Source organism: Syngnathus acus, chromosome 4, assembly GCF_901709675.1.
Source record: "Syngnathus acus chromosome 4, fSynAcu1.2, whole genome shotgun sequence".
NCBI lineage: Eukaryota > Metazoa > Chordata > Actinopteri > Syngnathiformes > Syngnathidae > Syngnathus > Syngnathus acus.
In genome coordinates this window covers 5,417,297-5,432,186 of record NC_051090.1, presented here as the reverse complement: position 1 = coordinate 5,432,186, position 14,890 = coordinate 5,417,297, and the positions used below count along the sequence as shown (strand labels likewise).

Sequence of the window (14,890 nt, the reverse complement as noted above, 5' to 3'; positions counted from 1 at the left end):
TTTTATATTTTCTGGGAATTTATTTGTACATTTCCATCCATCCCCCAAAAGAGAACATAAAATGATTCTTTTAGTGTTTCCTCAAGAATTTTTAGGGTTTTTAATAATAAATAAAAGTTGCTGCGGACCAACTGAGATATCCTTGACCCTTGTGTGTGATGACGGCTGCCCTGCACCTGTTCTAAACAAGCATATTATTTACCGAAGTTGCATCACATCATGCACCCTTGTGACTTTCATTTCAGGGGCCGCTCCTCATGCCGTGACACGTCGACGACATCCACATGGGATCCTCGGCACTCCTGCAAATTTCCCCCTCTCGTTTCCAGTAAGTCAGACAGACAACATCAAGATTACAAATGAGAGTTGAAAGTGGGCCCTGCGGACCACCCACTCGTCGGAGAAAGCACCACCGCATTGTAAACGCCTCCATCCCACAGCTGAAACTAATATTTATCATAGCCCCGCCATCGCAACGTATCTGCAAGCACACGCCGTTTCCAAGGTCTTCAATTTTCCCCACATATTAATCCATATTTTCAAACGTCGGCCCATTTGTCGCATGCATGTGAGGTTTTGTGGCTACATGGAATTAATTTCACTCTTGCTGTGGATAATCTTAATTTCCCAGAAAGTGTTTTTATGTATCAACATGATGACATTATCGTATACAGTAAAACCTCTATGATGAGCCTTTAACATTTTTAAGTGGCATAAAATTAACGATTATAACGATTGTTAGAAAATTTATATAATTTAAATCTACCCACACGAGTCCAAGAACTTCCCACAGTCAAATGGAACAACAAGGGTGTGAAAAGATCCCACGGTATTTTCGGACTTGTTTTGTGTGGCTTGCATGACCGGCGGCTGACCCGCAGTCACTCCCCGGCCACATTTGGATGGCTGCGATGAGCGTTGGACTGGAAGGCCGCGGTGACGCACCGGGGCACAAAGAGACAATAGATGACCTCAGACGGGCAGACATAGCAAACCTCCGTGCTATCAGACCTTCTCTAATCTGGACCCATGGGACAGACAGGTTTCTTCTGCTCCCACATGAACCCCGCAGACACAACAGCAGACGTGCTAGACACGACATCCACAACCTCGCCCCGGAGAAAACGTCCACTCTTAATCTACGCTCATCTCCAACATGTTTTGTTTTCATTCTCACAACAATGAAGTTTACACTTGATCCAAATACAGGACTTGACATTTTCAGCTGTGTTTGCTATAAAAACATGGAGAGGAAAAACAATGCAATGTATTTACAGTATACTCGGGCAACAAACCTCTAACTTTTAATTGAGGTGCCCTTCTTTTTATGATTGTGATTAATTCCCAAAGAATTCCATCCTAAAAATGTTACAAGTAGTTTCCAGGTCCATGTATACAAACATCAGGCCAGTCTGTCGGAGGGATGGGATTGGCTGATGGATTACTCGTACGAGAACTCCTCCTTGCTTTGAGCCAGACAAGAGAGACACTACACTTGTGTTTTTACAGCAGTAAATCTGCACTTACGGTTAACCCATTAAGAGTGAATGATACAGTCTAAAAATAAAAAGGAACAGCAATTACTTTTCCATCCAATTGCTCTCCATTTGTTACTATTTTGGTCTAAATGTGTTTAACATAATGTCTTTCCTGGACATTATCTTTATTTTTCACAATACACCTTATAAAACTGTTCTGAAATAATGTTCCAGACAAACCATGTTGATAATACAAATTGGCTGAAGTTATGATGCTTCCCCTCAGGCTAATTCACTTGACAGGTGAAAGAGACTATAAAAGTATGTTTTTCTCCCCCACTCAAGTTATTATGTACCTTACAAAGTGCAATTTTGTTGGATTATTTAAAATTGTGAGTGCAGTACACTGCACGCAACTAGGTTCACACGGCCGCCACCTTGTGGCAACATTGTGTCTATGCTACTAACGCCCAACTGTCAACGCTGAGATTTATTTTGGTTACATAAAATTAAAAAATAAATCGGAGTCGATTTTATTAGATTTTGTACATGAATAAATACATAAATATATATTTTTTGTATTAACCATTTTCCCTAGTCCCGATTCCTCCACTCACGTTAAAGCTCCTTAGTCTTTAGTCAATATAATTTTATAAATCCAATAATTTGTGTATTTATTGAGTCCTATTTGGAAGATAGAGTGACACTATATGCGCTTTTGGCTAATTTATGCGGGTAAAAATAAAAAACATTGTCCTCGGTGTTGCTCCATACGTGCTCCAACGTCTCCACCTCAGAGGCTAAAAGATGGCCGAAGCACATCCATGGCCTAGCCGGTTCTTCTGTCACAGATGTACCGCGGAGATCAGCCCTCGTCTTCCCGTAAGTACTCCCGACGTTACGTTAAGGTACAAAATCGTCCCAGTGTATTAAAAGCATATTTTTTGTTTTCTGACGTTTTAAAGGGCCATTTCGTCATCGGGGCCGAGCGTTAGCATGCTAACACCTACGAGGTCCCATTTTAACTGTACTGCTAAAAGCAAGGATAGCCAGCTTGCTGTCTTTAAAGCTCGTTTTACATATAAAACTCGTTACGTTTTAAAATGTAAATCTGTGACACTTGTAAGACAATTAGCCACGTTCCTTTCATTCACCAAAGGTCGCTGTCAATTTAATATAGACGTCTTAAATTGACTCTAATATTTATTATGGTACTTTAATGTTGTGTGACTACTTGAACGTCAATGTCGTCATCGGAACACGTTACGTCACTCATTTACAGAAACAATACCGTAATTTCCAAAACAAAAATGTTGCGTTCTCTTCTCATCCTGCCATTCATTAAGGTACACAAGGTTGTCACGCTCTCGAATGATCGTCTCTCATCCACATTCTTCTGCTCCAGTGTTGTATACGAAGTGTGTCAGAAAAGTCCCAGGACCATCATTCTTTGCTTCGTTCAGTATATGAGAAGAGGCAGGACAACCCATTGCTGCTTCATTTGCCCTCATTAGGGACATTCAACAAATGATATTTGTTTGTCTCTAAGGAGTACACCTGCCCAAGATGTGAGTCGGGGTTCATCGAGGAGCTGCTGGAAGAAAGAAGGTATGCATATTATTTTTTTTACCACCATGCAAATCAAGTATACTTTAAATTTGTGTCCATTTTAAATCTTCCACCATTCATCATGTGTAATGAAATAACAATCATGTCTGTGCATTAACGTTGCATGGAAACATTGAAATTGGATGCTAATGGGTGTGCTGTGACATTAATAGGAATCCAAGCAAACAAGCACGATTAGTGTGATTAAAAAAAATATATATAACACATAACTCGTCAACTATCTGTCTCCCGTCTAGTGCTGACAATGGCTCCATGTCTACCATCTCCAGCGGGCCAGGAATCCAGCAACCAATCGAGGTTCCTAACTCATTCTTTACTCATTTCGCATTCTCTGTTCAAGGAGACATATTTGCAAAATGTATTTTTTCTTTCAAATTGTGAATAAAAATGTCTCCTTTGACTGCCAATGTGACTAACCTCTCAAGGATGTTGACTTGAGTGCTTGATGATGAATGATGTGAGATTAATTAACAAATCAACATTCAACAAAACTGCCTTTGAGCCGTTTTTCACACTTATGCATAAAGTCAAAGCCTGATTGTGATGTGTTGCGCAAAAATAATGACAATAGATTTTACATCGATTTCTCCTCCTCCAGAACATAGAGCCGCACATGTTTACATTCCCGTCGAGCTACAGCCAATTCTCGCTGAGCGTCTTCGACGATGCCTTCGACTTCGGAGCCGGACTCGGAGCGGAGGACAACCGCGACGCCGAGAGCCGGCGAGAAAGGGAGAACGCGTCACGGCAACGCTACGGCGCCCGGCAGCCGAGGAATCGTCACGGCTCCAGACGGCAGCCAGGCAGGCACGAAGGCGTTCCGACTTTAGAGGGGTGAGTGTCGTGCAGGGCGCCAAACATTTGGCACCATGCTTGTTTTGACATTTTCATTTCTGGTGCTTCTCCTAGAATCATTCAGCAGCTAGTGAATGGAATTATTGCACCCACTGCAATGCCAAATATTGGCGTTGGACCCTGGTGAGTGTTTGCCGCACACTCTGGGTGATGAGCAGGAAATGATCAATTTGTTTTTAGATTGATTTGAGATGGCAGATGAGACCATACGTCCATTTCTTGTCTCTTGTTTTCCCAGGGGTGTTCTTCATTCGAATCCTATGGATTACGCGTGGGGTGCTAACGGGTTAGATGCTATCATAACACAGGTGTTTTTTATAGTTCTCTCTTTAATTATAGTTTCCTGTACGGTGTGTGTGTGTGTCTATACAAATTGTGTTTTTGTCCTCATTTTTCAGTTATTAAACCAGTTTGAGAACACGGGACCTCCGCCTGCCGATAGAGATAAAATAAAAAATCTGCCTTCAGTCCTAGTTACAGAGGAACACGTTGGTAAGTTGGATGTCGGCTCTCCGTATCCAATTTAAATAGTTTTTATTGCAAAGTCATGATGAGATGTACTTACCTCATTTGGTCCTTTTTTCCACAAATGTGTCCATTCATTTGATTTGATAAAAATTTTGTTGAATTTTAAAGAGGAAAAAAAAGTTGGGTGAAATTCATATTGATGTTAAAATCAGCTTGGTCAGCATAAAGGGCCCCATAGAACCACTGAATGCATTACACTTTATAATTGTGGTTTCAAGTTGTTTTTGGTCATACGTGGCTTGTCTTCCAGCTTCAGGATTGGAATGTCCAGTGTGCAAAGAAGATTACAGCGTGGGAGAAAACGTGAGGCAGTTGCCGTGCAATCACATGTTCCACAACGACTGCATTGTGCCCTGGCTTGAGCAGGTAGGCGAAATGCTCTGTCGCTAATCAGATTAGAATTTTAGGGTGTCACAAGAACTAACTGTCGTTTTTAACATTCTTTCTCTGCCACTGTGTCCAGCACGACACGTGTCCGGTGTGCAGGAAAAGCTTGAGCGGCCAGAACACAGCGACCAACCCTCCAGAACTATCAGGGATGAACTTTACCTCCTCCTCTTCCTCAACGTCGTCATCGTCTTCCTCCACCCCTCACTCTTCCAGTTCCACCAGTAATGAGAACTCCACTGATAACTCATAGAGAATCATTTCTCATCCGTCTCTATTTTTTATTCTTTTTTTGAGCCGGCTGGAGCTCCCCTGCTGCCTTGCTGTCTCCCTGACAAAAGGGGGGAGAAAAAAAACGAGTGCAATTTCATTAAGCGCGCTCGGTTTGTTGGCGGTAAGTAAAAGGTGAGGTCTGGTCACTCCTGTTTATTAATTCCATCAGGGATTCAAACAAAAGGTGGGTGGAAGCTCCCTGGAGTAAAGCCTCAGTCAGGGACAATGTGAGGAAACGCGCAAAAGACTTCAAAAGACACCTCATGGTAGAACTTTTGGGAATGTGTTGTGTCGCCAGTGTGCAAAACAAAGTGAATTCGACATTAATTCAGTTTTTTTTAAGAGTAGAATTCATATCTAGGGACTTTCTATTCTATTCTATTTACCATGCACCTAATTTTTTAAATTTGCAATAACTCTCCTATCCAGGCTCCACTTTCTGTTTGACCATACGACACGTACTATGACGTGAAAACTTGCTTTCCGCATAAACGGTCATTTTTATATTTTACTCGCAAAGCCTAAAAAATGTCTCGCATCCTCCATGTAGTCGAAACATTTCAAGCGCAGCGCAGTTTAACCTGAGTGGAAGGTGAGTTATTTTCTAAGGTTGCCAGTTGATTTGCAGTACGATCCTGTATGAAAATAAAGAGGTCTGGGTGATAACGCTCGAGACAAAAAATACTCGTCAAGTTTTTGCGGCACTGCAACGAAATTAACTCTCAGAACACAGCAGTGCTTTTTTTTATTTATTAATGAATCAACATATGCCTGATCGAGCAATAAAACATTTCATAATTTAGTCACATACGATCCCTAATCCCAACAAACTCACAAGGAAGCAGTTTCAATGCAAAATAAGATTTTGGAGATTGTTTTGTACTTTTCAAATTCTTGGGCTCTTGTTAGATTCTTGCCGGCATCAATGAAGTCATCAATTCTGCTTCCTTTTTAATTGTATGGCCATCGAGGCCCTACTTCCTCCATTTTGTATCATGCATCTCGGCTTCAAAGGGCTTCAATTCAGAACGGATTGTTCTACTGGAAGCGACTTTGGTTTTATGTGGAGAAAAGAAAATCGCTTGGCTTTATGATGTGAAACTATTCAAACGTAAACAATGCAATTCTGTCTGCAATGATTGATTTGACCTTTCAACTGTTAAAGCAACTTCATAATGTATTTACGTCACAGGCAGTTTTATAAGATCAGGCTTAGTTTATGTTCAATTTTTGGGATTTTTAAATAGGTTATACTGCAATTTAGAGGTGTTGATATAGATTACATGTATTTTTTTAAAGAATAAAGATGTATGCCTACCATGAAGGCAAATAAAACCCAAGAGCCACCGTTACAGTAAATATCCTCAAAACATTCTCCAAAATATCACAACCTGGGCATATACAAAGAAAGTGCTTTTTAATTTCTTCTCTCTCACACTTCCAATCCATGCATATTAAAATTAATTGAATAGATGTCGGTGGGAGTTATGGTTTTAATTGTCTAGTTACTGGAATATAATAACCTATGATGTACAATTTTACCCACCCACGGATATAATTTTATTCTATAGTATTAATAGATAGACATTCTTAAACATTTTATAACTGAGATTTCATCACTAAATACAACAAAGGTGAAAAGTGACTATTTGACCACGCCTTTTGCAGTGACGTCACGTCTACGTGCGGCCCGGGGCGTGTTTGACTAGTAGCAACTGGAGAACGACAAGCGTCTCTGCTCGGCTGGTCAACATTCTCTTCAGCACCCTGAACTTCAAGGACGCCAAACGCAGCCAAACTCTCCATCGAGCGCGATCTAGGTTATAAACCATGAAGCTATTTTGGGCCATCAGTGTCCTTGTGTTGAGCTGCTGGCGGGCCAATGCATCCACAGGTAAGCGATTTCCCCTTCTCTAGTCAGCCATATTAGTGGAAGATGGAAGACTTTGCCCTCGTCGCGGACGTTTATGTGCTTCTCTACTCTTTGGTTTATGGACGTTAGGTTAGCGGTTGATTGTTTTTGTCGATGCAAGCGAAAATATATGCCACAATTCAAACGAAATAAATCTCTACCCTACAGGTCATTAGTATTAGCTCCAGTAGGCGTCCTCTGGTTAGCATCGTGTTTTGCTAATTTGCTGAGCGTGAAATTTATTAGCGCGATTAGCATCAATGACCCCGTTGTCTTTCAACTCTAAACCTTTTTTTTTTTTTAAGTTTACAGTTTTAGTAGCCCTTTGAGTGTAAATAAGTAACCACGACAAGGAATGTTGACGCTTACGCAATACTCCTGTCAGCTATATGATAATCGGTAATGTATGTCCCGTTGATTCGTTTTTCGGGTTCGTCCGGCCTGTTAAGGCCATCAGTGGTTGCTAAATATTTAGCTGTAGGAATTCTGGATAAACTTATATTTTACCAACCTTTATCAACCTTTTTGATGATAATGCTGACTCTGTATGAATCCATTTTTACTGGTTGCCTTTTGTATTCGTGATCCGGTCGACGTCACGTGCGTGTTTTCAGAGTTTTCTTACGATAATTCAAGATTCAGGAATCTTGAATCTTATATCTTAATCTTAATAATAGCGTCAAAATGCATTTCCTGCTAATACACAGCAACTGAAGCATAAATGGTTCTCGCTTTACGACGGAATTCAGTGGTCACGAACCAGTACGTAAATCGTAATGATTGTGCCATTTTTTTTGCTCTTGTATGACGAATTTACAATGCAGTGAGCATTTGTATAAAAAACAATCCTCGACTGTGTACAAAAAAGGAAAATTATATATACATCTCACAGCTTATTACCAAAAGTAGCAAATTGGTGATATGACAAGAAACGCGATTATAAATCTTTAATCTTGCTTTACTTTGTAAATTAGATTTACCCCCCAGTCATTATTGGTTATTGGGGCTTTAATGTTCAGAGCACAGTCTCTTAACCTGCCCAGTGAATGATCCTTTTATTAAAATAAAAAGGAATGACTTGAGCTGTAATGTTGAAATATATGCACTCACCTGCCCCATCAAATTAATGACTATTATTAGACTAAGCGGGCGACTTTGCATGGACGTGCAGATCCATTGAATGTTCTGTATGTGGACTTCGGGGAACAGGAAGTTAATCCCTTTCCTGCCAAGCAGGGGACAAGGTTCAAATAGCGTCTCAATGTGAATCTCAATGTTTTTTATTCTTTCCTCATGCTGCAACTGCATCTGACTGTTTGCGACCTTGACATTGCACTAACCTTTCCAGTTCAGTTTAAAATGTCAATATTGCCTTAGGATGACTCTTGTCTTTTTCCAAAAGTTGAAGCAATTCTCAGGTCATTTTCCCCACTACTGATAGATGAAATATGAACATGGACTCCCAGCAAAGATAAAGCATGCCTACTTACACTTGGCATAGTTCTGCAACAACCAAGATTGTAGCGTCACAGTCCTGCAACAACCTTGTATGTTGCGTTCATTTTAAAATAGCTTTACAGTGCTGTAACGGATCAAAACAGACACATTTAGCTCAAGATTCTAAATCGGATGCATGGGCAGACTCCGCCGGCCCTTGTTCACCACTAATCCGCCTTTGTCAAATAAGCCAATTAGTTGGATCCCTTATTTGTTCAAGCTTCATACCCCAAACTAGAAGATTTTTTTTTCCTTTGCATTCTGGAGTTGTCATAAAGTGCGAAATTTTCCACCATGCTGCCATTTATGTATACATTTTCCTGACAGATGGGGTGGGGGTCTGTTCATTCCATTGTTGCTTATAGTTGGGCTTCATCTGCTTTGCTTTTCATACTGTTGTAAATTATGGCATGCTGGACTGTGTTTCTAGAGATTTCCCTCGCTCTAAATTGGACTTTAAAGATCTTACACCTTCATTTGTTGAGCAAAAAAAGATTAGTCTGCATTACTATTTTAACTTCTAGTGTGATGTGATACATTCCTCTGTGTTTTAGTTTTTAGATATGATACCATTTTAGGTCATTAGAAACCGACTCAGTAATGCAAGGCTGTAAATCAAGTGTTGTGTTTTCTGTCTACTTGCATATTTCCATTTCATTTGTGTTTTATTAATCGTTTTTTTCTGTCTCTTTCTTGTCTGTTTCTTCTTTCACTGCCTTATTTTTCAATCACCAATCCATGAAATCACCCGGCTTTGCTCGACCGCCCCCTCCCGTCACACCCCGCAAAAATGATTAACAAATGCCTCGCCGACTCAGCGGGCTTCATCAAGTCTCCCCTTTCCGTCACCAAGCTGCTCGACGACAGCGCCGAGCTGCATTGCGAGGTGATAGGCAGCCCCATCCCCGAGGTGCAATGGTGGTTCATAGAGGGCCAAGAGCCCAACGAGACGGCCGTGCAACTCTTTGACGGGGCGCGCGACGACCGCGTGCAGATAAACGCCACGTACGTCACGCACGCCACCAGCACCGTTCGCTTCACCCTCCTCGCCCTCGACGACTCCGGCACGTACGAGTGCCGCGCCTCCAATGACCCCGACCGCAATGAGCTGAGGAAGACGCCAAAAATCAAGTGGATCCGCTCACAAGCAAACATTATTGTCATTGAACGTGAGTGGCCGAGGAAGCCCAAGGAGACTCGAGTCATAGTATCTCCTCAGTAGCGGAGTCCTGGACCTTCTCCTCATCGAACCCCACCCTCCCTCTTAATAGCCCCTGTAGTAAAGCGCACCCCATTCAATCCCCCCCCCTCACACACACACACACACTGAGATGATCTCTATCCTTTATCTTTTCCTATGTCATGCATAAGGTCATAAGGTTGGGTTCTCGAATGGGCATTGACTACATTCCCTTGATGAGCTTGGGAGAAAACAAAATAAAGCAACAGTGCCTCTGCTGGTGGCTGTCAAGTAGTGCACACCATTTTGCCTCATGATTAATGGCCACACAATTGGCAACAATTTTAATCTTTAGTGAAGCTATTATGAAGTCAATCCATATTTACTGGATGTCTTTCGATGAGGTGGACTATATTACAACATGCGACATTCTGTTTTTTTGGACAATATGTTGATCGTTTGACTTTGCTCACTACCTACTGAATGACTTGATTTAGGGCCAATGGTCACGGGACACTTTTGTATATATTTGCTTAAATATGACAATGATTTTGTCTGACTGAAGTGTCGTGATTTGTACTTATCACACTCGGTTGGGCGTCCTCAACCTTTCTCTGCCATCTTGTTGCGTCTTATGCATGGTCTCACTTCTAGAACTTCTCCCTTCCTTTTTAAGTTCACCTGTGTATCCACTAGCTTTCCTCTATGGTTCCCTTCTCTCCATCTTCTAGTGAATACCGTGCACAGTATTTGTGTAATTAACCTCTTCCACTGTTTTATTTTGACTTGTGAGAGAGAGCTTGGTTTCATTGCAACACTTGACCATAGTTGATATGCCATTTGTGAGAACTAAATTCAAATAGTAGTTTTGATTCTCCCACTGCATAAGAGCTGTGAAGAGTAAATGTCTTTGTCCTCTTCTTGTGCGTGTCCAGCACCAAACATCATCACCGAGCCTTCCGAGGTCAACAACCAGACCTCGGCTGTGCTGAGCTGCAATTTGACCGACACCACTCTCGTCGTCAAGGGCTCGCACTGGACGTACAATGGCAAAGTCATCGAGTCGTCTGAATCCACGGCCACTGGCCACAGCACGGTTCTGAAGTGAGTTACTTACGTGCACGTTATTCCCGAGGCATTCATTTAGTTTTTTTTAATACAAACACTCGCCATTGACACAAAATAATCATGCTAGGCTTTTTTATTCTATCTCAGCTTCTCCCGCACCGCCGCCCCCATTAGCATCAGCGCTGCAGGCGCTTTGGCACGCACTCGCCACTCCACAGAGCGGCACTGTGTAGACGTGCTGATTGGTCCGTGCTCCCGGCTGCACGGACTAGCGGTCGTGCATGCTCGCCCTGACCTTAATTTGGCCAAAACAAAAGCGCAATTGTCTTGACCTGTGCAACTTCTTTGATTTACATCTATTTTCTTTATGATGTATCAACTACAGTGGTTTAAAATAAGTACGACAAAGGACATTTTCAACTGTAGGGAGTAAAAAGACGTCATGACATTTTTTTTGTTCACCTCCAGATTGGACAAGATCACGCACAGCTCTGGTGGAAAGTATGAGTGCGTGTTCCTGAGTGAGCCACAAGTGAAGGAAACAATTGAAGTCAAAAGTAAGACGATGATTAGGTCCTGCCTTACCAATAGCATTAAAGCTCATCGCCTCTCTGTCCCGCCACACTTGTAGCCATCCCGCACGTGGCCGCCTACAAGCACTCCGAGCACGGCAACGAGAAAGACAAAGGCGTGATGGTGTGCGTCAGCCATGGCTACCCGCTGCCGACCGACTGGACCTGGTTCAAGGTCCAAGATGGCGTCCAAACGGTAAGCAACATGTCGCCGCTTGACGGCCGGCACCTCGCTAACGACGCCTCCCGTCCTCAGCCCATCATCAACGGCACCAGCGACAAGTACGAGATCAAGAGCACCCCGGAAAAGACGGTGCTGACCGTCAACGACCTGAACATGGAGAAGGACGTGGGCGACTACACCTGCTCGGGCACCAGCGACATCGGAACCAACACCGACAAGATCCACCTGCGCGTCCGCAGCCGCCTTGCTGCCCTGTGGCCCTTCCTCGGCATCGTGGCCGAGGTCATCATCCTGGTGACCATCATCCTCATCTACGAGAAGAGGAGAAAGCCCGACGATGTCACCGACGGTACGTTCCATTCTTAGAGCTGTTAAAGTGTCTTGGCATACAATTACAAAAAACAAAAGAGTTCTTAAAGGCAGTGTACTACGTAGTACCGGCGAGACTGAAAGCCTCAATTTGCCATCAAATGCGTTTTCAAACGTAGTGGCATGCGTTTAGTCCAAACTCCTCCTGTCTTTTGGTTCTTTGTCATTATTTGCATTTCCTGGTAGAAATTTCACAGTTGAGTTTCCGCTTCTGTGTCCAACGATTCTTTGTTTTATTTCATTTTTATTCTTTACGTTTGTACTTCTCTGTTCGCTGCTGACTTTTGCATTTGGTAAGTGGACTGCATGACAGACTGAAGTGGTTGAGCTGAGGTGACCGCGTGATAAACCGGAATGAACTTTTCTCTTGGTCACCACTTCTTGAAAGGAATGTGCAGAACACATGGGCTCACTCTTTCACTGGCCCTTTACGACAAAGACACACAGAGCTTCTTTTTGTTACTCCTTATTGCCCTGCCCCCCCTTAATTCTTTTTAAATATGCATGTCAGAGCCAGAGAAAGAGTCCAACCAGACCAACAGACATGAAAAACTGAGACGAAGAAAAGTGGCGGCATTGCTTGCATGAAATCTGCATCTTGTCCTCGGTGCATGATGAGTAAGGCTCTTACAGTGGTACCTCGAAGGTCAAACTCATCAAGTAAGAGTTTGAAATGTTTGCTCCAAAATCCAAATTTTGTTAGTATAAACAAAGTTGTGTCAGGCAAGATTTTGTCATCAGGCAAGTAGTACTTGGCGTTGGAAATCCTGATCCCGGTTTAAAAAAATAAAATAAAATACGGAGAAGACTGTAGACAATTGGTACCGTAATTTTCGGACTATAAGTCGCACCGGAGTATAAGTCGCACCAGCCATAAAATGCCCAAAAAAGTGAAAAAACCCCATATATATGTATGTAAGTCGCTCCTGAGTATAAGTCGCCCCCCCACCCAAACTATGAAAAAAAACCGCGACTTATAGTCCGAAAATTACGGTAATGTTTATGGAAGTCGTACGAAGTTCAGTCGGTTGGTGAGATAAATTAAGATAAAAATTAAGACTGTGTAAGAGAAATTTCTGAACATAGACCAGAATTTTGGCCAAACAGAACTTGAAAGCCTTTGGAGGTGCCACTGTCGTTATCTCATGAAGACATTTGCCTCTCAGCTCTCATCCGGAGCTCGTCTGCGTACATGGCCGTCGTGTCATCAGGCCACTCTTAAGTGGCTGTGCTGCCACATTTTGACATCAAGATGCCGCCCGCAGTCTTCTGCTGCTGCTGCTCTCTCTCTCTCACTTGAACGCATGAGCCTCTGTGGTGTCCACTCAGACTTTGTTTCGTACAAGCTTCATCAGCGCGTTGCTACGCATTCAAGTTTATATATGAATATTCGTATCCAAAGGTTTGTGTTGTCGTATGCCAAAAGCGGGCATGCGTGACTTTGCAATTTTTGTGCTAACTTATGGAGCCATCTTGCAGAAGATGGGAAGATGAAGGCTGGAGTGGCATGCACTTGACACACAAATGTTCTGCTGTTAACCAAATGTTGTGCTCTTTTGTCTGCCCTCCTCTTGCTTTGTTGCTATTTCTGCTGCGGACCAGATGAAGACTCAGGCGCGGCTCCACTGTAAGTACCCGCCGGCGCTCTTCGCTGCGTTTATTTCAATTACGGCCCTCATGTTGCCATTCTCTTGCTCGTGTTTCAGGAAGAGCAACTCCAATGCCAACCACCAAGACAAGAACGTGAGGCAAAGGAATTCCAATTAAAGGTAGACTTCATGGATTGTTACTGGAAAGAGTTTTGCTTCTATGGCTACATTTGGAAGTCATTGACAGTAATTGTTTTTGTTTGTTTTCCAGGGCCCAAGCTGTCCCGCTGCACCTCGTCCCGCGGCCCTGCAATGTCAAATAACCTTTTTATTTTCGAGTGTTAATGTTCTTAAGGCTGATTCCCCTCTTGTTCTCTAATAATCTTCACCGAGAGCTTAGTGTGTGTGAAATTGTCTTTTGCTTGAGGCCACAGGGCCACCACTGTTGCATGAGTTTCAACACTGTCGTAGCCAAATGTGTGTCTTTTGTAACATAATAAAAAAAATATAATCATCACAGGATCTGAAATGAGGAATGCGAGTTAGTGCTCATGTTTCCCTGACAACCTTTTCAAAAGCTGTGGATCGCTGCCATTCTTTACACTTTAATTGGTTGCTTCAGAAATTCCTCTCAGCAAAGCTCGAAGCAGCTTTTCCGTTTTCCAAACGGCCTTGCTTGGCCCTGAGCGGCTCGCTTTTGAATTCCCACTTTCTGACACCGCCACATCATGTCGATTAATTGGCGCCTGTTGGAACGGAAAAGTGACCGGGTGTCAGGAACCAAAAATGGAAAAGCGGCTTTAGACTTTGCCTATCTGTCTCTCTTACCACTCTGAAATGTGACTTTAAGATTAAAGTATTCTACTTGTTTCTTTTTACCGCCATAGGAAATTATTTGAACAACTTTTTTTTCTCCCATATTTCATGTTTTTGTTTTGTTTAAATATATGTATATGTTATATGAAGGACCAACTGCAAAAAAAATGTAACGGCAGTTGCCACATTGATATAACCCACATTTTACTTCATTGATCTAAATTCAAACACAGTTTTTTCATGTGGGGTGAGAAGCGAATCATTTCGCTGTTTAAAAAAAGAAACACAGAATGCAATCTGCCCGAGTCTTGTTGTGATTGGATGTTGCTGTGTCATAGTTATCAACTATACATGAAAAGATCTTAAGCCAGATTTGTGTAAGTTAGCAAGAATGTCACCATCTAATGTACAACTTGCACAAACTGAATAAAATTATCTAATTTTACACCATTCTCTCATTTCAACTCAATGATGAACTTACAGTGCACGTATAAAATTTAGTAAGACCTTGAAAAATGTTCAAAGGAAAATGTACGCTATTGTAGTTCTGGAT

At 42.3% G+C, this 14,890-nt stretch overlaps 2 protein-coding genes across 5 annotated transcripts; both read left to right on the top strand.

Moving 5' to 3' along the window:
- Positions 1 to 2,239: 2,239 nt before the first annotated feature.
- LOC119122244 (E3 ubiquitin-protein ligase RNF126-like) lies at positions 2,240 to 6,623 on the top strand. Its single transcript, XM_037250534.1, has 9 exons — positions 2,240 to 2,360; positions 3,028 to 3,086; positions 3,344 to 3,404; positions 3,706 to 3,941; positions 4,017 to 4,085; positions 4,201 to 4,270; positions 4,361 to 4,454; positions 4,741 to 4,856; positions 4,954 to 6,623. Exons 1-9 carry the CDS (start codon positions 2,286 to 2,288, stop codon positions 5,128 to 5,130), a joined length of 957 nt encoding a protein of 318 aa, XP_037106429.1. The 5' UTR covers positions 2,240 to 2,285; the 3' UTR covers positions 5,131 to 6,623.
- A 195-nt stretch (positions 6,624 to 6,818) lies between these two features.
- bsg (basigin) lies at positions 6,819 to 14,782 on the top strand. 4 transcript variants are annotated; one of them, XM_037250532.1, is made up of 9 exons: positions 6,829 to 7,044; positions 9,378 to 9,728; positions 10,675 to 10,843; positions 11,276 to 11,364; positions 11,439 to 11,575; positions 11,636 to 11,912; positions 13,547 to 13,559; positions 13,639 to 13,701; positions 13,793 to 14,782. In XM_037250532.1, the coding sequence occupies exons 1-8, from the start codon at positions 6,981 to 6,983 to the stop codon at positions 13,697 to 13,699; spliced, it is 1,161 nt and encodes a 386-aa protein (XP_037106427.1). In that variant the 5' UTR covers positions 6,829 to 6,980; the 3' UTR covers positions 13,700 to 13,701; positions 13,793 to 14,782. The 4 variants fall into 4 exon arrangements, with proteins under 4 accessions (XP_037106428.1, XP_037106425.1, XP_037106427.1 ...); XM_037250531.1 differs by having other exon boundaries at positions 6,830 to 7,044; positions 13,535 to 13,559; XM_037250533.1 differs by lacking the exon at positions 9,378 to 9,728 and having other exon boundaries at positions 6,819 to 7,044; positions 13,535 to 13,559.
- Positions 14,783 to 14,890: the final 108 nt, after the last annotated feature.